General features: G+C 41.0%; 1 protein-coding gene across 5 annotated transcripts in view; it reads left to right on the top strand.

Moving 5' to 3' along the window:
- TSPAN12 (tetraspanin 12) overlaps positions 1–25,344 on the top strand; it is a 48,754-nt gene that overhangs the window by 7,371 nt on the left and 16,039 nt on the right. For 2 of the 5 annotated variants that reach the window (XM_086747412.1, XM_086747419.1), the window contains exons 3-4: positions 9,850–9,932; positions 10,582–10,717. The exons of 1 other annotated variant lie outside the window; for it this stretch is intronic. In XM_086747412.1, coding sequence (XP_086603538.1) covers positions 9,850–9,932; positions 10,582–10,717 — 219 coding nt within the window. Of the gene's footprint in view, positions 1–8,481; positions 8,496–9,849; positions 9,933–10,581; positions 10,718–17,792; positions 17,811–25,344 lie in introns of those variants that run through there. 2 more of the 5 variants (XM_086747438.1, XM_086747431.1) reach the window with 2 other exon arrangements.

Below are 25,344 nucleotides of genomic sequence, written 5' to 3' on the forward strand. Positions count from 1 at the left end.
TCTGGCCTCTCGCCAGGCAGCCGACTGGGCCTGACTCGGTCCAGCCCGGCTGCAAGAAGTGGAGAGGAGATGAGAAGTGAATAAGATGTAAAAAAGATCCTGAGAGACATCTACCAGCCTGTTGTGAGGAACGGCTGCAGACGCCAAGCTCAATTCAGAAGGAGGGGGAGGAGTAACGCGGCTCCTGGCCAAGATTCCCCTGCAGCCTGTGGTGACGACCATGGTGGAGCAGGTTGTCCCCCTGCAGCCCATGGAGGTCCACGGAGAAGCAGAGATCCACTTGGAGCCCGTGAAGGACCCCGTACCGGGGGAGGTGGATGCCTGAAGGCAGCTGTGGCCCGTGGAGGGCCTGCTGGGACAGCTGTTCTAGAGGGACTGCACCCGTGGAAGAGATGACCCACGCCGGAGCAGTTTCACGAAGGACTGTGGCGTAGGGGTAGGGACCCCACGATGGAGCAGGGGAGGAATGTGAGGAGTTCTTCCCCCGATAACGAAGCAGCGGCGTAAAACAATGTATGATGGACTGACTGCAACCCCCATTCCCTCTTTCCCCCCCCGTGCCGCTCAGGGCGGGGGGGGGAGGTAGTAGAGATAATGTTAAGCTTGGGAAGAGAGAGGGGTGGATGGAGGTTATCTTGTTCTCTGTCTCATTATCCTGCTATTTGTAGTAATAAATGAATAGTTTTCCCCAAGTCGAGTCTGTTTTGCCCGTGACGGTAACTTTAAGGATTTCTCCCTGTCCTTATCTCAAACCTCGAGTCGTTTTTCCTTATATTTTCTCTCCCTGTTCTCTCGGAGGGTGGGGGGAGTGAGAGAGAGACTGCGTAGTCTGGTCCCAGTCAGGGCTGAACTACGACAACTGGCTTCTGTGGGAATAAGGTGTCTTTTAAAGGAATATGTTCTGCAGAGGAAGCTATAGGAGAAGTTTTAAAGAACTGGAAATACTTTTAATTCCGGTTTTTGAGAAATCTCTTACTTCTTGATGTCTTTAAGCTGCAATATTTACAAAACGTCATTACATTGCCAGATCACGTCCTAACAAAGTAAAGCAGAGCTCAGTCATAAGTCAGCTTTGTGTCTACTTTTATTAGTATGTTTTATACCACGTATCTTTGTAGGGGACGTGGCTCACCCTGCATGACACGTCAACAGTTAATTGGTAGATGAGTCTCTGCAAAATGGTCCTGAAAAGGAGAGTGGCTTGGTATGATGATGGAAAGGAAGAAATAAACCCAGATCCAACCCTAATGTTAGAAATGACATTAATATGCTTCTTTATTGGCATTCAGAAATCAATGAAATCACAGACATTTTTTGGATAGTCCTCATGATTAAGTGTCTGGAGCTCATTGCATGAACCTTGAGGATGAAGGCACAAAGCCGTGCTGACGAGATTTGAGGCAATAGCTCAAGGGGAAGGAAAACCTTCAAACTATGTGTTTATACTGGGAATTCATGATCTCCAGCAGAACTCCAGAAGGTCTATCTGGTCTGTAGGTACTTGCATTTTTTTTTTCTCTTAAATTTGCATTTTTTTCTGTAGAAGACAGTTACCTGAGTATTCATGAATCCCCAGGCATTGCTTCTGTACCGTGAAGATTTTAATAATCTCAGCAGTCTGTGGTAGGCCATAGACAGGGCTCATAGGAATAATATATGTTTTTTTTACTCTCCTGTAGCTATTTCCCAAGGTATAGAGACAGTTTAATTTCATGCAGTTTTATAGGAATGTGGGATTTAATTAAAAAACACAGGTTCATTTTAGTTATTTTAATGTGCTCATGGGTATTCACATGTAAAAGAGGAAAGTTAAGTGATGTCAGCACCCTGGATGGGAGGGATGCCATCCAGAGGGACCTTGACAGGCTGGACAGGTGGGCTCGTGAGAACCTCATGGAGTTCAAGACCAGGTGCAAGGTCCTGTACATGGGTCAGGGCAATCCTAGGGACAAATACAGGCTGAGCGGAGAATGGATTGACAGCAGCCCTGAGGAGAAGGACTTGGGGTGTTGGTGGACAAGATGCTCAACGTGAGCCGGCAACGTGCACTTGCAGCCCAGAAAGTCAACCGCATCCTGGGCTGCATCAAAAGAAGCGTGGCTAGCAGGTCGAGGGAGGCAATTCTGCCCCTCTACTCTGTTCTTATGAGACTCCACCTGGAGTACTGCATCCAGCTTTGGAGACCCCAACATAAGAAGGACGTGGACCTGTTGGAGCAAGTCCAATGGAGGGCCGCAAAGATGGTCAGAGGACTGGAGCGCCTCTCCTATGAGGACAGGCTGAGAGAGTTTGGGCTGTTCAGCCTGAAGAAGAGAAAGCTCTGGGGAGACCTTATAGTAGTCTTCCAGTACCTCAAGGGTACAAGAAAGCTGGAGAGGGACTTTTGACAAGGGTGTGTAGGGATAGGAGAAGGGATAATGGCTTTGAAGTGGAAGAGGGTAGATTTAGAGGAAGAATTATTTTTTTTTACTGTGAGAGTGGTGAGGCACTGTAACAGATTGCTTAGAGAAGCTGTGGATGCCCCATCCCTGGAAACATTCAGGGCCAGATTGGATGCGGCTTTCAGCGGCCTGGTCTATTGGAAGGTGACCCTGTCAATGGCAGGGGGATTGGAATGTGATGATCTTTAAGGTCCCATTCAATCCAAACCATTCAATGATTATGATTCTGTGTACCCAGACTAGTTGATGTGTAGGTCCTGTGGATCATCGGAAATACATAGTCTTTTTCTCATAGCAGTCTTCCAGTTGTGTACCCTGGGTTTAAAAATCACTTGCCTGCCATCTGTGAGTCCAAGAGAGATTGACTACTTACTGTCTGTAAACAAAAACAAGCTCTTGCAGGAAAAAAATAATAATATTGTTTATAAGTGAAGGCCTGTCATCTTGATGGTGTGTGGCTTGTGATATGAATCTGGACACATGAGCTCTGAGCATTGCTGCAGATTACCCGTGGTCGGCACATGCTTCTGTATCCCCAAAGGCAAAAGGTCTCTTGAAAATGAGATGGTTACTTTTTAGTGAAGAGTGGCACAAATCATGTCCTAACAAGACATGTAGTGCCTAGGTGGTCACAGAGAGAGTGGATGCAGAAATACATGGCCCTTTCTTAGCCCTCTTTGCATTCCATGTACCTTGATGTGATGCAGCACAGAACTTGATACCTGGGTCTGACACTTGGAAGAACGAGCTGTTAGACGAACTGTACCTTGAGCTGTTTGTATATTTGGACACTTATTTCACAGTTCTTTACACTGCGCTGCTCTAGGATCCTTGCACAGCCAGCTGCTGGAAAACGTGCCTGCTTCCCCTGGGAGGGTGACCCGTTAGCAGCCTGCCAGCGCTCTGGCCATTGCCGTGTTGCAAAGTATGCAAGCTCCAGCCTGTGCCAAACACAGAGCAGGTTGTTAACTCGCTGTTGCAGCTGTGCAAGCAAACCTGGATTCAAAGTGCAAATAAGTACATGCTTCAGATGTTTCCAAGTGGGAGTGGACCAAGGCATAATCCTGTGTAGGAACCTTGGCTACAAGTAAATGTTGGCATGTCTGTAGAGTGAAAGCTGCATTAGTGGGCAGTAGAGGAATTTCCTTTTGTATAGGCCACCCTTCTCTCTGTAAACATTTAAATGCTTTTGCCAGGTAATACAGAAAAACAAGACCTCTTGTCTCTCTCTCCCTTGCCTTTATGCCCTTCCCTCCCAAAATAATGTAGTTGTCTGTTTGTCCAGGGATCTGAGTCATCTGTGTTTGTTCAGTGATCTGAATATTGAACTTAATCATGAAAATCATGTGGAAACATTGCAACATGCTCTGTCATGACCTTGTAGTGATTTTTTTTCTCCCCTCTCCCCTTTGGTAATTCACAGCTTAGGTTACTGAAATACATTTTAACTGGAAAAATTTCTCAATGATTGTTTCTTTACTAAAATTAAAGGATGTATTCTGGTGAGTGTTGTCATATCTTGGAAGTCATTTCCTTGGAGCTGGAAACTTTTTTCTGCAAAGCAAGTTGCTCTATAGCACTTCTACTCAGTATTTTGTATGGGTACCAGAGTGTGGCCTGAAGTTGTTTCTCCCATCTGCTTGAATTAAAACATTTGTGTAAATAGTTATAGCAATTGGTCTTGCTCCCTCAAAGACAGAAATTCATGTTCATTTATTAATTGAAAATGCAGATTCATTTTCCAGTTTAGGTATGGCTTCAAAGACCTTGTGAGTAGTACTGTCATAGTAAGGACTTAAAATATGTACTTAATGGATAGAAGGTGATTTGATGTTTTCATTTTGATGTGTAATTTGTGTAAAAGAGTTCCAAAGACAATTTAAACTGTGCTTGGAAATGGCCACTCCTAATAGTTTGAGTCCTCTCTTGGATATTGTGATTCAGTTGTCTGAGAAGGCTCTAGTAGCTTTAAAAACTTTATGCTATAAATTAGTTTGGGATTTCAGTATATTATTGTGTGATCTGCATACTGCTTGCGTATAAAATATTATTTATTACCTTTGTTTAATCAAAGTGAAAATATTTAAAATAATGTATCAGCAGGCAGTTTTGTAAACTCTTCAGTGTCATGTTGATGGCTATATAACACACTGTGACGGTTCAAAATGAAATCCACAGTGACTTGTGCAGCCAGCTGCAACAAATAAACATGTTTTACTGCTGACTGTCCTATTATGTTTACAGCACGGCAGACTGGCTGTCATCAGAGAGGCTTGGATGAAATCTTTCTGGTGAAATGATGTAATTGCTAAAGTGGTGAGAATTATTTTGATAGTTTTAGTTCTCATAAACTTGTGTCCTTTTGTCTAATTGCTTGATACAGATTTCTAGCTGTATTTTACATCTAAATTAGTTACAAAACAATGACTGAAATAGGAGCTTCCAGTTTTTTTTTGAGGCTGCCTTTTTTTCTGTCCTCCAAATGAACCAAGAAAAGCTGTAATCAGGACCTTGCCCCTGCTCAGAACTCCTTGAAAATCACATGGCAGTGAATTGCAGTGATATGACTGCTGTGCTTTGCTGGTAGGTTTGGATGCACACCAGGGTTTATTGGGGAGGTCGTTACTGTTCCTGCCTAGTAAGTGCATGGGCTGAGTTGTACTGTACTGTAGATGGTGTGAAGTGGTGGATGCCTGGAGCCTCCTTGATGTCAGCTGGCAGCTGAGGATGTTTAGTGCTTTGCAGGGCAGCACATACACGTGTAGAAATATGAGCAGGAGGCTGTGGAGGTCAGGTGTATGTCGTGTTCTTGTTGTGATTCCTGTGTGGCTATGGAGCAGGTGAGTAAGTTGATTGATGGGTGTGAGTTAGTGCTTGATAATCTTTTGTCACTAAACTAAGCATCAGTCATTATGCAGGACTGTCTGATGTTGCAAAGGCGTCATTCATTCTCAGGGTGTTCTGGCCCAGGAGCTCACTTCTGCTGAAAGGACTTTTTTTTCCCCAGCACTTCCCTTGGATAGTGAAGACCTGCAAAGCATTTTCTGAGTTATGTGCCATAAAATATACCATCTGTAATCAATCTATTGCTGAATTGCTGTTTTGAGTTGACAAGGCTTGCTGTTCCATGGGCCTCTTTGTTCAAGAGAAGCTTCTTGAGTATTTGCCTGTTCTCGTTCTGAGCTGTGTCTTTATGTTGTCTGAGTTTGACAATGTTACTGACTTTTCATAAGCCTGAATCCAGTGTGTCACAGCACTCTGGCTTTCAGGTAATTCAGAATAATAGTTCACTTTGGACTTTCTTCATGATAAGATACCAAAGGTGCCTCCCGAGAAATTTATCTGATTGGCAGGAGGATGTTGCACAGATAATCTGTGTGTAAAATCTGTGTAGCAGCGAGGTAAGGCATTGTGCATTTATATTTTTAGAGTAATGCTGAGCTAGGTCTTGTGTCGATGCCATATGTGCATTGGAAGTGTAGCAGGAGTCAGTAATGCCTGAAGGAGTTGATGGTGAGATCGTTCAGGGCACAGGGTAGGTGAATGGGTGAGCTGTAGCCTGGCTCTCACAGGGCTTACAGGGGGAATTTTCTTGCATGTAATTTATGTCCAGCAAGAAACAGTAGTAATTGACTGTCAGCTATTTACACTGAAGAAGAACAGCCGGGGGACCTAAGTAGCTAAAAGCTTTTTCAATGAAGTGAGAGACCTTTCATAGAGAGCTTGTTCTTATGAACTGAAGTAGTGTTCATGTAGTTAAATTATTGAAGGTTATGTTTCCTAGGTGAAAGGAAGCAGTCCTTTTCTTCCAGTTGCTGTTTACTGTAAGTGAAAACAGAGTAATGTCCCATGAAAAGGTCGTTAAGAATTTCTGTGGAATTTATGCAGCCATATGCTGGCCATGGCTTGGAGATGTATCTGCCTAGACTTTCCCCTCACTGATTTTATGTGGGCAAAAATACATATCTAGGTAGAGAAAGCTCAACTTAGGAAGAGTCAAAATAAAAATTCTCCTCCTTCCTGATTTGCATTTGTAGGCGATTCCTTTCTTCTAGCAAAATGAATGATTCTCTCAGTGGCAGAGCTCTGCCCATTTGGCCTCTAGGAAGTCCTTTCTGTCCCCTCTGCCTTTTAGCTGCTTGGTCTGCGATCTCCCTGTTGTCTCCAAATAACCTGCAGGCTCCAGTGTCCTTGTGATGACTCTTGCCTGCCACATCTTACCTCTGCTGAAGAAGTGGTCTCTTGCCTTCTTCCAAGGAATCCACCTCCTCTTGTTGCTGTGTAGGAATGTATTGGCTGTATACCAAGGGCTGAAAGAAAACGAGTGCAGCCTGCACGTTCCTAATGGAGAGCAGGGACTAGGCAGTCCACCAGTCTGGTATATGAAGAAGGATATTATTTAGCAAGTGAACATTTTTCTGATACAGTTTTTGTAACATGACCATCTAGCTCTTACTAAAAGTTGCTGAGGACTATGGTTTTGGTGGGCTTCTCACTCTTGAGCACCACTGCTATAAAGCAAGGTAACCAAATTTATCTTAAGTATTTTACTGCAAACAGAGTGGAAGTGCAAGTTAACGCTATCTCTGTATCGGCAGGCCTTGCAGGGAGATGTGTTTCTGCTGCTTTTTGACCATAAGAAGGTAGCCTGTCTGCTTGTAGTTTTCTTTACCTCTCTTTGGGTTAGAAACATTTTTTTTATTGCTTGTGTGGTATAGTTGCTGTCTTCCAAGGAGGCAGCCATTCTCAAGGAGTTTATCGAGAAGGAGATTCTAGTCATCTTCTTTTCCTTGCTCCTGCAGCTTCCTGCAAATAACACAACAGAAAATGCTCTTTATTCACCCAGCCAAAATAGATCTCACAGAGCCTAAAGGTCATGTGTATACGTAGCAGACTTGTAGCATGCACTAGCTTTCAGGATCCTGCTTGCAGCATGCCAAGCACCCAAGGCTCTTGCTGGCACCACTGCCTGTACTTTGCATCAGTTTTGAAAAGCAGGAGGAAGCTGTGTGGTAGCCACTGGGACTTCTCGTGAAATTGTAAAGGCAGAAGTAGCCTGCTGTGAGCATGCTGCAGGCGAAGGAGCTGGTAAGGACACAGAGCGACTTTTCTTACTTGTTAGGTTTGAACCACTTAAGTTGTTCTTCATAATAACTTCAGGGAAGTACAAGGGTGTGTGTGAAGCTAGCTGTTGAAGGCAACAGGGGAAATTAGCGCTTCTCACTGAGTTAAGAAGCTGTTACTGTAATGCTGAGGTTTCTTGGCATACTTCTATACAATGCATGGAGACAGCAGTATTCAGAAGAGCCAGCATTCTTAGATCTCCCTGCCTCAGCTAGGCAGTGGTGCTTCTGAAGTCCTGAGTCTGCCAGGTTCAGCCCCTGAGCTGCAGTTCAGGCTTAGGTGCCCATGTGAGACTGATATTCCTTTCGGTGTAATAAACCAGGTAAATTCCCTGAAATGGTTTGAGAAGTAAGCGGTGGCATTAGTAACCTTAAGTTTGCTCTGTTTTGTAGAAAAGCTTAGTAGTCTGTCTTCTTGAAGGAGCTTATAGTTGCATCTCTCACCTTCTGTTTGGGGAGCAGTGCTCTGTCTGTCTTGTGTGTACAAGAGAAGTGGTGCTCTTGGGGCCAGAGAGCATGCACAAAGATGGGGATGACTGCAGCTGTTACATGAGCCTTCATCCAGGAGGAAGGGCATACTGACTTACCTAGCTGCTGTAATTGTATTACCTGCTGCAAAATATGTGGACAAGTGCCACGAAGAGCACTTTGTCCTCTAGCGGTACAGCAGCAGAAGAGCTGGTGCTGTCACAGTGTGGCAGGTATGTTCTGACCACGTTGTTCAGGTTTGACTTCTCAAGAAAATCGGAGCCCAGAGTGTTTATTGGTAGATCCCAAGTGTGCTCAAGTGTATGATGGCATCAGGTGACAGAAATCTGGGTCTGCTGAGGTGGTGGCAATTCTAGGTGGCTTCAATCTCAGGGGTTTACTTGCCGTAGGAGTGCTTTGATGATCTGGGGTTTATAATTGAAGTGCAGTAAGTTTTATTACTGTTTTACAGTTCAGGAAACTGAAGCATAGTGTTCCTAGTGTGACTTAATCTCAATGAGTGAGAGAATCAGATTTTTCTAAACCTGACCCTGTGATAAATCTCCTCTCATATGTGTCAGTCTGTCATAGTATCATAGAATGGTTTGGGTTGGAAGGGACCTTTAAAGGTCGTCTAGTCCAACCCCCCTGCAAGGAGCAGGAACATCTCCGACTAGATCAGGTTGCTCAGAGCCCCGTCCAACCTGGCCTTGAATGTTTCCAGGGATGGGGCATCCACCACCTCTCTGGGCAATCTGTTCCAGTGTTCCACCACCTTCATTGTAAAAATTCCTTGCTCGTATCTAGTCCTACTTTACCTTCTTTTGGTTTAAATCCATTACCCCTTGCTCTATCGCTACAAGCCTTACTAAAGAGTTACTCCCTGTCTTTCTTATCATGGCATTTCAATACTTAAAGGGAACTTATAAGGTGTTCCCAGAGCCTTCTCTTCTTCAGGCTGAACAGCCCAAACTCTCTCAGCCTGTCTTCGTATGAGAGGTGCTCCAGCCCTCTGATCGTGTTTGTGGCCCTCCTCTGGACTTGCTCCAACAGGTCCACGTCCTTCTTATGTTGGGGGCTCCAGAGCTGGATGTGGTACTCCAGGTGGAGTCTCATAAGAACAGAGTAGAGGGGCAGAATCACCTCCCTCGACCTGCTGGCCATGCTTCTTTTGATGCAGCCCAGGATATGGTTGGCCGTATCGGCTGCAAGTGCACATTGCTGACTCACGTCCAGCTTTTAATCCACCAGTACCCCCAAGTCTTTCTCCTCAGGGCTGCTCTCAATCCATTCTCTTCCCAGCCTGTATTTGTGTTTGGGATTGCCCCAACCCGTGTGCAGGACCTTGCACTTGGCTTCAGTGAACCTCATGAGGTATCAGTACCATTGTATCCTGTATGGAGCTTCAGATTATTCTTCACTGGCTGTCTAACTGAAGATGGCTTCATGGTTTCATACAGACTGGTGGATATCACCTGTGAGCCCTGAAAGAGTCACTGATTTTTAGCAGCATAAACCCTCCCTGTTGTTTCTGTGGTACGTTGTGCAGTGGTGGGGCTTGAGGCAGCAGTGACATCAAGAGAAGGTATTCCAGGTATTTATCCATACCGGAAGAGAAGATAATTGTCACTGGCTCCCTAAATACTTGGGCAACAAACCAACTCTAAGCATATAGAAGTACAGTTTTGGGGATGGTATGCTGTTCAGATGAATGAGTGCCTGAAAGATGTTACTGATGATCGACCCTCTACTTTAATTGTGAATAATCTTGACATTTTTGTAAGCGCACGATAAGTAACTTCATCTTTTCTTTGTAGTTGATGTCCATCAGCGTGTTAGGTGTTTCTGCTTGGATGAGAGACTACCTGAATAATGTTCTCACTTTAACTGCAGAAACAAGGTAAAGCTTTCCTTAAACCTATTAATCTGTGTGAGTGATTGATTGCGGTATATGTTTTTCATTCTGTATGGCAAATTTCCTAAGGAGGATTTTTAGAATTAAGCAGCTTTTGGTTGAGCTAATTATTTTTTTTTCTTGAAAGGTGTATTTTTGCAACCATTTCTGGCATCAGTTGAAATTAGAGAAGGGGGAAAGATATGAATTCAGTCTTGTTTTATTCCTCTGCCTTTCTCTTCTGACAGGGATCAATTTTTGACCCCTTGCCAATATGTAACCATATTATATTACTGTTTAGTTTTGAATACTTTATTCAGTCCAGAGATTTAGGAATGCTGTTACTTTTATTACAGCAGTCCTTGTGAGCCCTAGTGATGGAACAGGGCCTCATTGTGCTATGTACCGTGTAAGCACAGGACAGGAAGATTGCCTTCGCTCCAGAGGGATTTCAGATGAGCATTACTTTCTGGTACCCAAATGCAGCATTTGACTTTAAAACCACGTAGAAGAGATTTCTGTGAAACTTAGAAGGTGCTGGAAGTAATACATCTGTTAATCCACCATTTTCATTTTGATGGCTATATTACATTTTTCTGCTGTATTATTTTTGTGTGATTATGTTTTTTTTGATTACAGTTGTGATTGGTTTTAGGGTGGAGGAGGCTGTCATTTTGACTTACTTTCCTGTGGTCCACCCGGTTATGATTGCAGTCTGCTGTTTCCTCATCATAGTTGGAATGCTGGGCTACTGTGGAACAGTGAAAAGAAATCTGTTGCTCCTTGTCTGGGTACGTTTCATAACCTCTAAAACCAGCTAACTTCTGCTTCACTTCAACAGTGTGAGAAAAGTTTTAATCCACAGGCACTAGATAAATACTGATTATTTTTTATTACTGTGTTGAGTTATGATATCAGTGAGGAATTGTAATTGCAAAGCACACAGTAGGAAATAATTTATTGCGTAGACTGCATTATGCTGTGACTGAAAGACAAGCAGTGTCTCATTTGCAAAAATCCACTTCATTAGGTAGAGGAGTTGCTGAAGGGAAAAATAACTCAAACTCTTAAGTACTAATAATTATAGGAATGTAAGTCTGAGTGCTCAGAAGTAAACCCTTATACTATTTTGATTCGTGGCTGTGGAATAGCTAAGTAACGTAGACTTTGCTTTATCCCTGCAGTTGATTGTGTTATGTCGAGTAACAGCATTTGTAGCTAGAGGAAGTTAATTCTGAGTGCATTCAGAAACTTTGCCTTCCATTATGTGGGTGTGGAATTTTGCAGTTGCATTTGGTTGTGAGTGAGTTCAAAAATGAATTCCAAGTACCCAACTTTTTCCTTTGTTTGGAGGCTGCGTAACTTAGCTGACAGCAGCTGAAAAGCAATAGTTTCTCCTGCACAAGGCTGTGTGTACGATTTAACTGTGATGAAGCTTCAACTGCCAAGGGAGCCAAAAGCCTTATTCTTCATCTGGAAGTCAGTGAGTTTGAGGCCAAAAAAACCAACCTCCAAACAAACAAACAAAACACAAAAGCCCATAAAACTTGCACAAATTTTAAAGGTTTAGAATGTAGAGGTATTTAAACCATTGGCAACACTGAGATCAAGGAGTGCTGTGTACTCATGTGCTACTTAGAAGTCTAGCTGGTAGCCCTTCGCAGACCTGGGCTTTGTCTTTTAGCTTGAGGATGAGCAGGATTCCAGCAGTCTGTAAGCCCGGGAGAGTGAGAGCAATGAATGTAAAAGAGGTACATCAGACTTGACTACCATAATGGAAGTAGGAGAAAGTGGACAGGTAGAATGCTTCAGCTCTTGAGATTATCCAGGGGTCTTGCACAAGTAGAGTTGGGCTTCTGCTGTTTTTTTCACTGCAGTGTGTGTTGTGTTGTTCCTCAAGTGCATATGGTTGCATTTTTTTTTTGTGGATCTGTATGCGCTTGAGTGCGTGATACCTGCACCTCACAAATTTTGCACAAAATGACCCCCCCCCCCCAAAAAAAGTGAGAATTTGTCTGAGACTTATGCAACCTTTGCTTTTATCTAACAGGAAATATTCTAATTGCAAGTAAAACAGCCAGGAAACTGTACTGGGGTTTTGTATTAAAATGTCTTTTTTATTCAAGAATAAGCTTTATTTGAGGTGTACAGCTGAAGGTCTGCAGCAGAATTGTTCCTCAATTGCAAGAGGACAAACACTGTTTCTCCTGTGGACGTTTAAGTCTGTATACAATATAAAGATTGTTCTTTCAAAGGTGTGTAGTTAGAAAAATCTCTCATTTAAATCAGAATACTTTATAGCAATACAATTGTGCATTTTTTATTTCTAGATTTTTACGTTGCAATGTTAAAGTCAATGGAAACAAGTTCTAAGACAGATTTTACTTAGTTATGAGCACTTGCATAAAAATAATGGATTAATGTAATTTCATACCATACAATTATTTATCTAGTACTCTTTCTTACATACTGTAAAAGGGCTTTGTACATATTTTGGTTTTATATAAATAATTAAAGTATTAAAAAATGGTAAACTCATGAAGTTCTTAGTTTTTATGGTAATAAAAAGGTAAAAAAAAAGGTTATAAGATTATTTTAATAAAGTGGTTTTTATTTTATAGTGATGATAGTTTTTAATATGAATTAATAAAAAGGCAAAAGCCACTTTGATGCTATATAGTATCTGAAAAAAAAAATGTGTTTTTCATACAAGCCTTGAAAAAAATCATAACTAATTAAACAGAAAATAAAGTTAAAACTGGTTTTAGCCTTCAGCTTATTTAAACTGTCAGTGAAAAGAAGAAATCATTTATAGCTTTTAATGCTGGAAATAAATTATTTAAAGTATGTTTAGGCAGTCAAATTACACTAAATCAAAAAAAGACATTTCTATCATTTTAAGTTGTAATATTTCATTTTTCAGGCGCTTGAGAATTTGCTCTTGCTAAGCAAACTGATATGCAAAACTAAATTATATCTTCTTAAGTATGTCATTGTCTTCGATTAATTGTTAAATGAATGCAGTCATGTTGTACTAGGGAAGTATGCAGACCTAAGTCAATGCTTCATTCATTAAGCTAATCAAAAAAGTGCTGGATAAACAAAATCAGCTTTTGTACAACCAGATGAGCTAAAAGAAAAGAACCTTCATGTAAAACACTAACAAGCTCTTCAATCATGCTTTTAATCTTCTTTTTGAAGTACATGAACAGCCATAATGATAGCATGCAGAGATATTTGGATACAAATCTTGACGTTCCTGGCAGCACGCTAATTGCTAGTGCTAATGTTGTTAATTGAATTGGATTTTAGGAAAATGCAATAAAGCATGAGGACCATAAAATATATATATTATCGTGTTAGATATTTTTAATACAACTGAATACATAATTATTTTGTTTTAGTTTTGAAATTTTATCTTGCAATTAAATGCTTGAAACATTCCAAGCTTCACATGGGGTATAAATATAAACTGAACTAGTGTGTATTCAACTTAATAATAAGAAAATATAATTCTTCAGTCTTCTGAGGTACATGCTCTGGCTTATTTGTACAACCAGCATTTTAAAGCTAAGATCATTTAATTTTAATTGCTTCAGGAATATGTAGTCCTGAAGGCCAGTTGGTATAAAGAGCCCATGTGTACCTGAAGTGTACTATAATTTTATTGTGTGTTGAGAATGACCAATGTCCTCATGTATAAGTGGACGCTTCTGGTGTGGAGGATTTTTTCAAAGTTGTTATGAGGTTATCTTGCTCTATTTGAAAATTTAAGTACTGGGATGAATCCTCTAAGGTAGGTTTGTCCATGTTACAAATGACTTTTCCCCCCGCCCTTCATCAGAGTATTTAACACCCACAGTATTTGCAGTTTGACAAATTGAAAAAAAAAAAAGAACAGAACCTGAAATGAAACACTCTTTTTGTATGACTCTTTGGTGAAAGAAAATAGATGTAATGTTAAGTATAACTGTTTATTGTTATTTAGAAGTATAAAACACAACTTGTATATTTCTTGATCCTTGGGGTCTCCATGTAGCAGTGAACATTGTAGCATTAGCAATCATGGGAAGAGAGTGCCTGAGAGTTGTTGTGTTGCTTATGGAGTGTGAAACTCTCACTCTTGGCTCCTGCCTTGTGTTCTCCTGCAGCTGGGGTCACCTCTCGCATGTTTCCATTGTGGTGCGATCTGGTCCCTTTCCAACTGCATGACGTGGGGTGCCACATACGGGCTCCAAAGACCTTAGTAGAAAGTGTGTTCTCCACATGCAGGCCTGTTCTGCCCTCCATGACGTATACGCCATCTCAGGGGAAGAAGACCCGAGAGGTTTCCAACATAAGCGGCAAGAGAAACAGGATATCTTGGAAGGGCGTGATTTCTGGAGAACACAATGAGTGTTTAACTTGAAATGAGTTCTGAGGGGATTCTAGCTGTGTGCTTCTTCCCTGATTAATGCAAGATAAAGTATAGTGAGAAACTGTTAGTTAAAGATTTAGAATGGAGTCAAGCTCAATTATAACAGATTAAAAAAAAGACAAAAATCACATTTGGATCTTAGAGCACTTGTAAAATAAAACCATGCTTTTATGTACCAAATTGATGTGGTTGAGTTGCCTATCAATATATACCAGTGTAACGTGAATTCTTCAGTCCTTCCAGTTTCTTTTACAGTAACTTGTAATTCACTTAAAAATAAGTCAAATGAAATCTTTCTTCTGTATTTTCTTAGAACCTGTAGTGAGGATTTTCCAGAGGTACAGAAGAAATTCAATCTCTAACTGTATTTTGTAGCTAAAAGTGCCTTTATAAAGGATGCCTTTTCTAAAATAAAGCTATATTGACCAAGTAAGTTTTAAGTTTACAGTAATTTCTTCTAAGTATAAAGCTGTTTAACAGACAAATTCAACACATCTGCCAATGCAAAATTATACCAACTTAAATAATTTCAGTGCTTCCATCTATATGCTTAAAAAATTACACGGCTTTAGAAAAGATTATTGAGCCAAAGCAGCAGAAGTAGACTTTTCTTTACTGTTAACCACATTATTTACAGATAATTTTTTTATTGAGTACTAAAGTCTTATTTGCTTCTTTCCTGTTACTTTTGTTGTAAGCTTTCCATAAGAGCATTCTAGTTTATGGAGAGGAATGCCTTGCAAAACCAGAAGCACTTTTTGGTTTGACTCCTGCTATCACCAGGATGTTAACTGAGTTTCCATAAGTGTAGCTTTGAGTGAGGTTCATTGAATGTCCTCCTGCTCAGCTTGGCGTGGGAGGGCAGCTTTCTTCTCATTATTATGGCCATGGAATATGGTCACACCAAAATTGCTCATTTATTAACGAGTTGTTTTGTTGCTGATTCAGTGGCAGGCTGGTCAAGCAAGAGGGTGTTAGCAAGTTGTGCACTTGCTAGTATTTGCAGGGGGGAAGCCAAGGAAAGCTAGGTTGCTCATGGGAGAGAAGTTTGGGAATGAAGTGGAGATCCTGGCTCATTTTTTACTTAAAGAAGTGGACTGTGATGCCAGCCTCAACTGGAAGATCTGGACTACTCCAAGTCACTGACTTGAATGTGTAAAAAGTCCAAGGAAGAGAAACTAGAGTCTAGGTTTTATGGTGCTTGTTACAGTTTTTCAAACAAAACTCTTTACCTTATTTTTTTCAAATATAGAGCTGTCCTTTGGCTCTTCTCTTCTGAGGCTCTGTACATTTTGGATTGTTTTTAGTTTGTTGTGTGCATAGCCTAACTAAAGAAAACCAAAACCACCAAACAGAAAACAAACAAACCCCCAAACACACATGCAGCCAAACTGGGAAAAAAAAAAAAAAAAACCCAAATGAAAACACACATGCCTGTATTCTTAAAGAATATTAACCTTAAGGGTGTGCAAATTTTTTTACTTTCCTATTTTCTTAAGACAACAAGAGTAAACTCTCTTGCTTGACAAAAAGAGCTTCATGAAAATCCCACTGGAAAATATTTTCCTGGCTGGAGTTCTTGTTGCAAATTCTGGCATTTATAACTATGAGTTTTCTGTAATTACAGCATTCAAACAGCACAGGATTGAAATTTGTCTGCGTATGTTTTCACAAAGGGAAAAACTGTTAGAAATATTTGATGGTCAATAGGGCAAATCCTTTTACTGATTTTTATCGTAAAGTTGGCAGAGAAATAAATGTTCCTCAGAGCTGAATGTTGTTAGACCCTGTTGGTGTGTGGTCAAACGGCTTGTTAGTTGGCTTATGGCAGAACCTGGTTATAAATTGGAACTTGGCGGACTAAATTATCTGTTAATTGTGTTGAAACGCAACCAAACAAACCATCATTACTCTAAACCGATCTCTTCTTTAAGAGCAGGCAAATATTTCATAAAGAGAAAAATGAAATGATACTCTGTTTTGTTTGAGAAGGTAAACTGGAGATGTGACAAATGAAATGTGGATGTGGCTGTTTCATGTCAGTACTTCTCTGCCAGCTACGTGCAGTGTTGGTGAAAGTGGTTTCTGTAAAGTTTGTCTGAAAAATGTCAGTGAACCACTGATGGCATCGCCACTTGGGGCAGATTCTCCTGTACCCCATGTGGATGCAGAGGTGATGGGGATGATTAAATTTGGATGTCTGCTATGTTGCAAGATGTCAATGACTGCTAATGTCCTCCTAGAATGGACTCTTATGTTGTGTGAAATGTTAGCTGCTCTACAGTACCCCAGCACCAACTGTTCTGCAGTGTTTGTGGCTACAGTTGGCATGAATTAGTATGAGAATTTAGTGATAATTTTTTTTTGGTTTTGTTTTATTTTGTGGCAGCATGTATTTCTGCAATAATACATAATATAGGTTATTTGTCCTGTAATAATACAGAGTATTTGTTCTGACCCATGTGGACTCTAACCACAGTCACAGCTGCTCCAATACCTTGTACTAACATTTGGCACTGGAATTGTTATTTACTAACCAGACTTATTTCTTTATTATTTAACTACCAACCATTGAAAGGGAAGAAATAGCTGACAAATATACTTAGTGTAAACTCGTGTGGTTTAACATTAGACAGGAGAGAGACTGAGTTTATTTTCATATTTTGTGCCTTTTATCAGCAGCTCATTTACAAATGTGCTGTGAGCAGGAGAAAAACAGATTCACAAGGCAGGTTGGGCTGCCTTGTGGAAAGACGGGTTTAAGGGGGTTTAGAATACTGTAGTACAGGTTTGAGAAGCTGGTACTGTGCGAAAAATCAAATTCAGATAGTGGGTAATTAAGGGGCTGGATATTTGGCTTGCATTTTGAAGTGCTGCTTGTTTGATGTTCCACTTGTAAGAGAAAATAGAATCATGGAATAGTTTGGGGTTGGAAGGGACCTTTAAAGGTCATCTAGTCCAACCCCCCTGCAAGGAGCAGGGACATCTCCAACCAGATCAGGTTGCTCAGAGCCCCGTCCAACCTGGCCTTGAATGTTTCCAGGGATGGGGCATCCACCACCTGTCTGGGCAACTTTTTCTAATGTTTCATCACCCTCAGTGTGAAAAAGGTCTTCCTTATATCCAGTCTAAATCTACCTTCTTCTAGTTTAAAACCATTACCCCTTGTCCTATTGCAACAGGGCCTGCTAAAGAGTTTCTCTCCATCTTTCTTATGAGCCCCCTTTAGGTACTGGAAGGTTGCTATATACTTAAAAAATACACTTCAAGTGTATTTTAAGCGTAACTTTAAGTTCATCAATGTTTATTATTTCCTAATAGTTTCAGATATGAGCAACTTTCTCAAGAAAATAAATACAGAGCTATTTTTTTTTCTTCCCATTTTTCTAACTTTCAGGTGAACTGCTTGAGGACATGCCTGTACTAATCATTATTAGACATCTTTTTGCCTTGAAATGGGAGAGAGGGTAAGCTTCTTTCCTGCTTAGATCAGAATTTTTAAGATTCAAACAAGTTGTTAGATTTTGAGATCGGTGTTGGTAATGCCACAGCGTCACCACAGAGCAAAGCTGGGCAGGTACACTCTTCAGGGTTCCCAGTGTAGTGTAGTGCACTACGTTGGTCCTGGGGTCTAGTGCCCACCTCTCAGCCTGTCTAATCATTAGGTGCATTTTGGTGACCTGGTTTTCTCCAATGTGAATGTACAGTGCTGTGTATGTACTTAAAATACTTTTTCAAAGGCAAGCGCTTTGAAACACTACCTAATTTTCTTAACTGGGAGAGGGAGCTTACAGATGAGAGGTATACAAATTGCATAGCATTAGGAGTTATTGGGAGGCATCTAGAGATGAAGGGCGCTGCCTGCTGAACAACCAAACAAGAGCAGCTGCGTATTTGAGCAGCATGGAGGGAAGAGTGTTGGGGTGGAGGAGCACGAGAGGAATTGAGCTGATGGGAGTGTCCAGGTTTTCTTGTGGATGCTTGGCTTAAATCCAAACGTTTGCTGCGCTCACAGTGATGGTTTGCTTCCCTCACCCTGACACTTAGCAGCTGCCTTGAACACACAGCTGTGTTGTACCAGGGCAGAGGCAGCATGGTGATATCTGCTGTTATCCAGCAGCCCAAAGTAACAAGAACTGTCCAGCCCCTTGACAGCTCTTCAGGGAAATGCCTTTGACTTATGACAGCAAGGTTGGACAGTGTGGTTATGATGCTGTCAATTATTTATTTATTTATTTTTTCTTACATATTTCTGCAATAGTGAAGAGGCAATAGGAAGGCTGATGAAATGGAATGATGGAAGTGGCTATCAGGAAGCTGTTGGAAAGACAGGGACTGGAATGACAGTAGGTTCAAGGGACTGGGGTTGTGGAGGATAGAGAGCTGGGACTGGTATCAGGATGGGAATAAGGGATGCCGCATCTTGATTGAGAAAAGAAGATGGGAACCTGCTGAGATCATAGAATAGTTAGGGTTGGAAGGGACCTTTTAAAGGTCATCTAGTCCAACCACCCTGCAAGGAGCAGGGACATCCCCCACTAGATCTGGTTGCTCAGAGCCCTGAATGTTTCCAGGGATGGGGCATCCACCACCTCTCTGGATAACCTGTTCCAGTGCTTCACCACCCTCATTGTAAAAAGATTTTTCCTTATATCAAGTCTGAATCTGCTTCCTTCTATTTTAAAACCATTACCCCATGTCTCTCACAACTCTGCTGAAGAGTTTCTCCCCATCTTTCTTACATCATACATGCTGCGATAGTGCTTTTTCCTCCTCTGTCCTCCCCAGATCCTCTTTTCTCATTGCATGTTTGCTCAGCTTTTTTTTTTCTTTTCTTTGTCTGCTGAAAGGAATAGGGAGCAGGAGAATTCCTGAGAGCAAGGAGGGAGCAAACGAGTAAACAGATCCACAAAGCCTAGCCAAACCTCTGTGTCTTGTCTGAAACGCAGCCCAGCCTCATCGGTGGGACATGCCTTGACACTGTGGTTCAACTGCATTTTTGTTGCCACAAACTTGAGTATGGAGTCAATGTCCTGTCAAGTAAATTAATCTGTTTTTCTTGTCTAATCTTGCCCTTTTGACTAGTTAAACCCAGGGACACCTTGCTGTGTCCACAGGGGCTGCAGTATGAGGTTTATATTTAAGAGCACTTCTTCACTCAAAGTGGTGAATGTTTGAAGGGTTTTGGGGCATGCTGAGGCAGAGTTATTGTGTGTATCAGCACCAAATTGGTCTGCTTTACAAGCAAAAAGGATTTTCTTGACCAAAGAAGCATTTTTATGGTGCTTAATTTCCTTAGTAGAAAATAAAGAGAAGTTAGAGAGATGAAGGGTGCTTTGTTTTGAGATAAGGGGAGAAGAAGGGGGAAGGGAATATTAAAAGCCCTGAGGATATTATGGTCTAATGTTGATCTCTACCTATGTCCTGTTCACTACTTTACTGTGACCTTGCAATGACCCTTATTCCTTGGAGTTCATTGCCTTGAGGTAATTGAGTCTTGGGCAAATAAATCCTAATTATTGTCTGAAGTGTGCATTTGCTTATTTCCAAAGTAGTACCTGTTTCCTTATATAAGCAAAGATTAACTATTAAGTAAAAAACTTAAACCAGATCATTAATATCTGGTAGGAAAATTGAGTCTGTGAACCAAGTTCTAACTATTCATAAATAATTTTGTTTAGCTTTTAAAAAAGCAGATGGGTCAATCAAAACTACTTGGACACATACCATAGAAAATAAAACATTCGTTGCCATTAAAAAAAAAAAAAACACAAAACCAAACTTTTTTGATTCAGAAAATTTGTTCTAAAGGTTTTGGAAAAAGTGATAATTATTTATGTAAAACTTGGATTTTGCAAAGGTCCAAGGCTTTAAGACACTTTGTACAGATAGACAAAATCTGATGATCTAGGAAACTGAAATCTGAAATAATAGAGATATTTGATCATTTTGCTGTGCAAGGTATTTATTCTGAAGAACTAGATGGCATTCAGTAGCTAATGTTGTAAGTTGGTGGTTTCAGCCCATTTCCTTGTTGACTTGTGACTGCATCTCTCGCAAATTTCTGCGTTGTCATGCAAGTAAATTGAATTTTAAATCAGAATGACAAATGAACTGTTAATCCCTTCAGGGCAGGGCTGAAGGAGCTGGGGAGGGAGGTAAGGGGAGGCAGGGGAGAGTTTGCGCTGCTGGAGTGGATAAACAGAGGATTTCAGTTTTCCATGCAGCTTGTCTGACTCCTTTTAGTGAGTTTTGCTCCACTTTTAAAAAGTATTGCTGGATTAATAATTAAAATAACCTCCTTAGTTTTTAAACTGTGACAAAAGTAAAGGGAACCATAGCTTGTAATTTACTGAAGAATGAAGGACTACTTATTAGATTTTGTACAGAAAAATCTGGTTCCCTCTGGTGATCCAGTGGTGGTGGTCATCTGACATTTCTCAGGGTGCAGACAGATGTTTGGATGGCTTGAGTCTCAGAAGAGCAAGGCTGACGCTGAGGCTGTTAGCCATTGGGAAATGCTATGCACAACCCTCTTAAAATCTTCTGGCATCTGTTTTACATACCATATACTCCAGTCTTTTAGAGATTCTTGTAAGGTTTCATTCTGCAGCTGCCTTCCCCTTGGAATCTCCTTCAGCCCCTGCCCTTCACTCCCAGAGCTTTCCTTGCCTCTCTTGCCATATGGACCACATTGCCCAAGAAGGGGGTGTGAGCAGCAGACAGCAAGGCTGAGGAGGCTGAACTTGCTGATCAGCTACTCTTAATTTGCTCTGACATAAGGGTTGTGGTTTTTCTTGAGTCTCAGGGGAAAAAAAAAAAGTTTTATATCTTCTGGAAGAAAAGAAAAACGCTTGGGAGGAGAGGGGTAAGGCTTGAAAAAAGATGTTTGTTAAATGAAATACAGAGCACATGAACAATGATTCATTAGTAAGTACACTGATCCTTCAGAGAGGCATACTTGCTCAAAAACTGAAGGAGTTCTACAGTTCTGTAGAATAGATTCTCCAAAAGCTGCAACAACCCCCATGCACTCACTTTTCTTCACCACATTGCAACTTCTGACTCCAGTTGTTACCCTGTGCGTGCTGTTGCCATTTGCTTTCATACACAGAATGCTCTCTTGCTTTCTCACTGTCTGGAAGTGAAGCTGCCAGTATTTTGAGTATGTTGCGTGATGTGATATATTTGTTCTCTAGGGATGAATTTAGCAGACTGTGAAGTCTCCTCAGGTTTTCTTGGATGTAGTTAATTAGGAAGCTGTCAGAACAGATGAGGTAGAGTCCTAATCCCAGTAACAGGAGCAGCATGTAAACCAAAAGATTTGAGAAAGGAAAAAGATGAGTTAAGCTACTCTTGCGCCTTTCTAATTCTGATGAAATTTGGATTGCCACAGAACCCTGTGTCAGTTCGTGTTTTCGCCAGTTGCTTAGACTCTTGCTTCCAAATCACACTTCCAAACTGCAAACAAAATGATTATACCACATTTGGTACGATTGGGATCAAGAGAGCATGACTGGGGATGTGTCTAGGTCTTTGATTCTCCTTGTTTGTGGGCTAACAGCTCACTCATTTTACAGGTTATAGTAACTCAATGCTGATGAGGCATTCCATAGGTCCAGGGAAGTGGTTGAGTCACCAAGCCTGCAGGTATTTAAAAGATGTGTAGATGTGGTGCTTAGGGACATGGTTTAGTGGTCGACTTGGCAGTGTTAGATTTATGGTTGGACTCTATAATCTTACAGATCTTTTCCAACTTAAATCATTCTATGATTCTGTAGCTCGTTGACAAAAAAAATTACTGAACCCAGCTGTGGCACAGCACAAAACCCCATGTGGCATCACTTCAGGAACATAGTTGAGTACGCGTGGCTTTGTAGAATGCCTGGGCTGCTTGGCACTGGCGAGCCACAGTGACTCGTTGGTCACTAAGTACCCTAAGTCATCAAATTTCTGTGAGGGCTCCTGCTCTTAGCTTCATTTCTGGCACAATGCTTACACTGGAATTTGGAAGGGCATCCTCAGAGAACAGTCACGTGTTTTTTCTGTCTGTGCCAGTGGGCTCATTGCGGTGGCTGATAATATTCAGTACCAGGTATTCAGGGCAATAATATATATTATGATATTCAGTATAACTGGGTATTCAGTGCAATAGCCGAGGCAATGTGAAGCAGACTACTGCAGGACACTAGACTGGTAACTCTAGTTTTCCTTTGCTAAATGTAACTAGAATGTAATATTTCCACTGTTAAAAAATTTCTGAAAAATTCTATGTTCTTGGAAATGCTTTGGAAAAGAGCGTTTAAAATGTAGACTGACATGGGAGGAGAAGCAAAATTTTTACAAACTCCTTACATGTACTGTATTTTCTGAAGTCACAGTTTTTCCATCATCCTGTTGCCACATTAGTAATAGAAATAAGGTTATTTTTCACCAGTTCTCTTCACCTGTTGCCTGAAAAGCATAGACAAATTATATTAAGTGATTAATTGCAGGAATTGTGTGGCATATTCAAGACAAACAAAACATCTCTAGAACTACAGTAAGAGTTTTGTATTACATCTCTGCAAAAAACATAAAACATTGTGCTTCAGGCTTTATGTCCTTCCCTGCAGTTGGCCATGATTGCAACAAAAAAAAAATCCTATACTCTGCAGGATAGGAAGCCACAAGGGAGAGATTTTGTGTTGAGAAGCACTTCATGTGTGTGCTGTTCACTGCTGCTCTCTGGACTGAATGGGAATTGTTGGAACAAAGACCTTTTGAACAAATGCAAAATATCTTAGATTCAGGAGTAGCGATTTTGTGCTTGTGTTTGCTGTTTTTGTTTGTGTCAAAGTGGTTGAGATGATTCAGAAAGAAATGTGTTCCTGTAGTGTATTCTGTGGTGGTGGTCATTAACTTAGTTTGGCAGAGCAAATAGAATAGCAAAAAACTTGTCATAATTTAAGAAGGATAAATTAATTTTGTAGTTCAGATGTTAGCCATAGATAGATAGGAAGACATTTTGGGCATATGCCAGAGCGTATATGCTCCATATATGGAGCACTGGCATGTGTGGAGCTTATGTCCTCTTACGGGATGCAACTGCTGTGTGCAGGAATTTTATTTAGACTAAAAATTTTGATCCTATTTGGACAGTTCATCCAGATCTTTCTAAAATCTGTTTTAAATTACTTTTATTTTTTTAATGCATAGCTGAAAATATCGTGTACCTTCCTAGTGCTTTAACAGGTTCTGGTAGCCTTTATGCAGGTAGCTATCGGAAAATCACCATCTGAATTAGCACAAAACCTGTTACTTCAGTGCTAGTCCTCACTTTTTGATCTCTTTTTTTTTTTTCTGTACTTAACTACTTCCTTGATGGTTACTTGCCTTCTGTAGTTGAATTTCATCGTCATTGGACTTCCATTCCATATATTACACGATCCCAAGGTCCTTTTTTTTTTTTATTTTTTTTATTTTTTTAATATGAATTCCATGTAGCAGTGGACTAGGGTTGTCTAACTTTGAGAAGAGCAAGACCTTTCTGGAGGTGGTTATAACTTGTAGTAGCTGAGTGTGATCTCATAGCGTCTCTACGCTGGCTGTGAGTAAGTGGATTTCCATGCTGTTGATGTGTGTAGTTTCTGCATCACAGATTTCAGGGCAGGATGAGGATGTCAAGTGTGGTTACTCTTACCTGTGCCACATGAAGACTATTCCAGCAGAACAAGGTTTGGTGGCTACTTAGGGAATATGCTTAATATCTTTCCTTGGCCCTTCATCCCCCTGTCTTTTCCACATCTCTTTGAAAGTGGTTTTCATAATAATGACTTTGTTTCTGTTCCTGCTTTTTTCCTGTTGACTCTCTTGCACAAGAAAGGAAGGGGAATGGATTCTCCTGAACTCCAGAGTTCCTGGAGTCGCTGTCTCAGGATTGATTATTTTAGGCCTCCGCAGGCCGCCAGTGCTGCAGCTCTGTGCTCAGGGGATGGAGCCATGCACACATACTCATCCATTGCTGCAGAAGAAATTTAGGTGCTTCTGCAAGGTTTCAGGTATTAGAGGAGACGCTCCTGTTGGAAGACTACTGCTTTACTGAGCTGTTGCCTGCCTGCCAGCCTTCTTCCCCTGTGGCCAGTGATGGTGAGCAAGCTTAACAAGGAGGCTGTAGGAGAACCAGCTCTTGCTAATTGGCAACATCCATTTGACACTGCAGGGATGCAGAAGTTTAGGATCTTGGCCATGTGCGCGTCTATGACTTAGTGAGGAGCAGTAAATGTCTACTACATTATTCTTCTTTTTTTTTTTATTAGCAAATATTTTTACATTGATTTGTTACTCTCAAAAGAGTGTTTTCTACCAGCATTTCAGTTATTCAGCTTGTCTCAAGGGAGCAGTATTTTAGCTTTTTCACAGCCTTCCTGGAGGAAATCCTTAAGTGAAACTGACTCTGCCAGGCTTGTAACAGGATGAAGGTACCACTTCAGTGTTCTGATTACTTTGCATAGCCTGACTAGGGAGAGAATGATAATGACTACCAATTGCCTACAAAACAAAAGTGTTAAAAGTCTGTACTATTTGCCATGTAAAAGGTCTCTAGTTCTTTAAGTGATTGTGTCTTTGCATTACTGCTTGTAGATTTTATTTTTTTTTAATTTTATCATAACCTGTAGATATCTTTGCAAAACTGTTCAGTCCCTTCCAAGCCTTTTCTAGACTGCTCTCTCCCTGCCCCCCCCCAAAAAAGAAACAAAACCCTATAAAGAAAAGAAAAACACGGTAGAAAGTGTCTCGGCAATGCCTGAGAAGTGCTCTGAGGGAGGTGTATGGTAGGAGGTAGTATCAGTGACCTGCTGGTGCAGTTTTGAGCTTAATGCACAGTGGTGTTCCTCAGTGAGTTAGTCTCCTTTACAAAATGTAGCCACTCAGGCTATATGAAGAAATACTAAGCCTTGCTTCGAAACTAAGTCCCTGTTTCTGGCAAAAAGCAGAAGTGTGTAAATGCAGGAAGATGCA

Source organism: Chlamydotis macqueenii, chromosome 1 (genome assembly GCF_036417535.1).
Source record: "Chlamydotis macqueenii isolate bChlMac1 chromosome 1, bChlMac1.mat, whole genome shotgun sequence".
NCBI lineage: Eukaryota > Metazoa > Chordata > Aves > Otidiformes > Otididae > Chlamydotis > Chlamydotis macqueenii.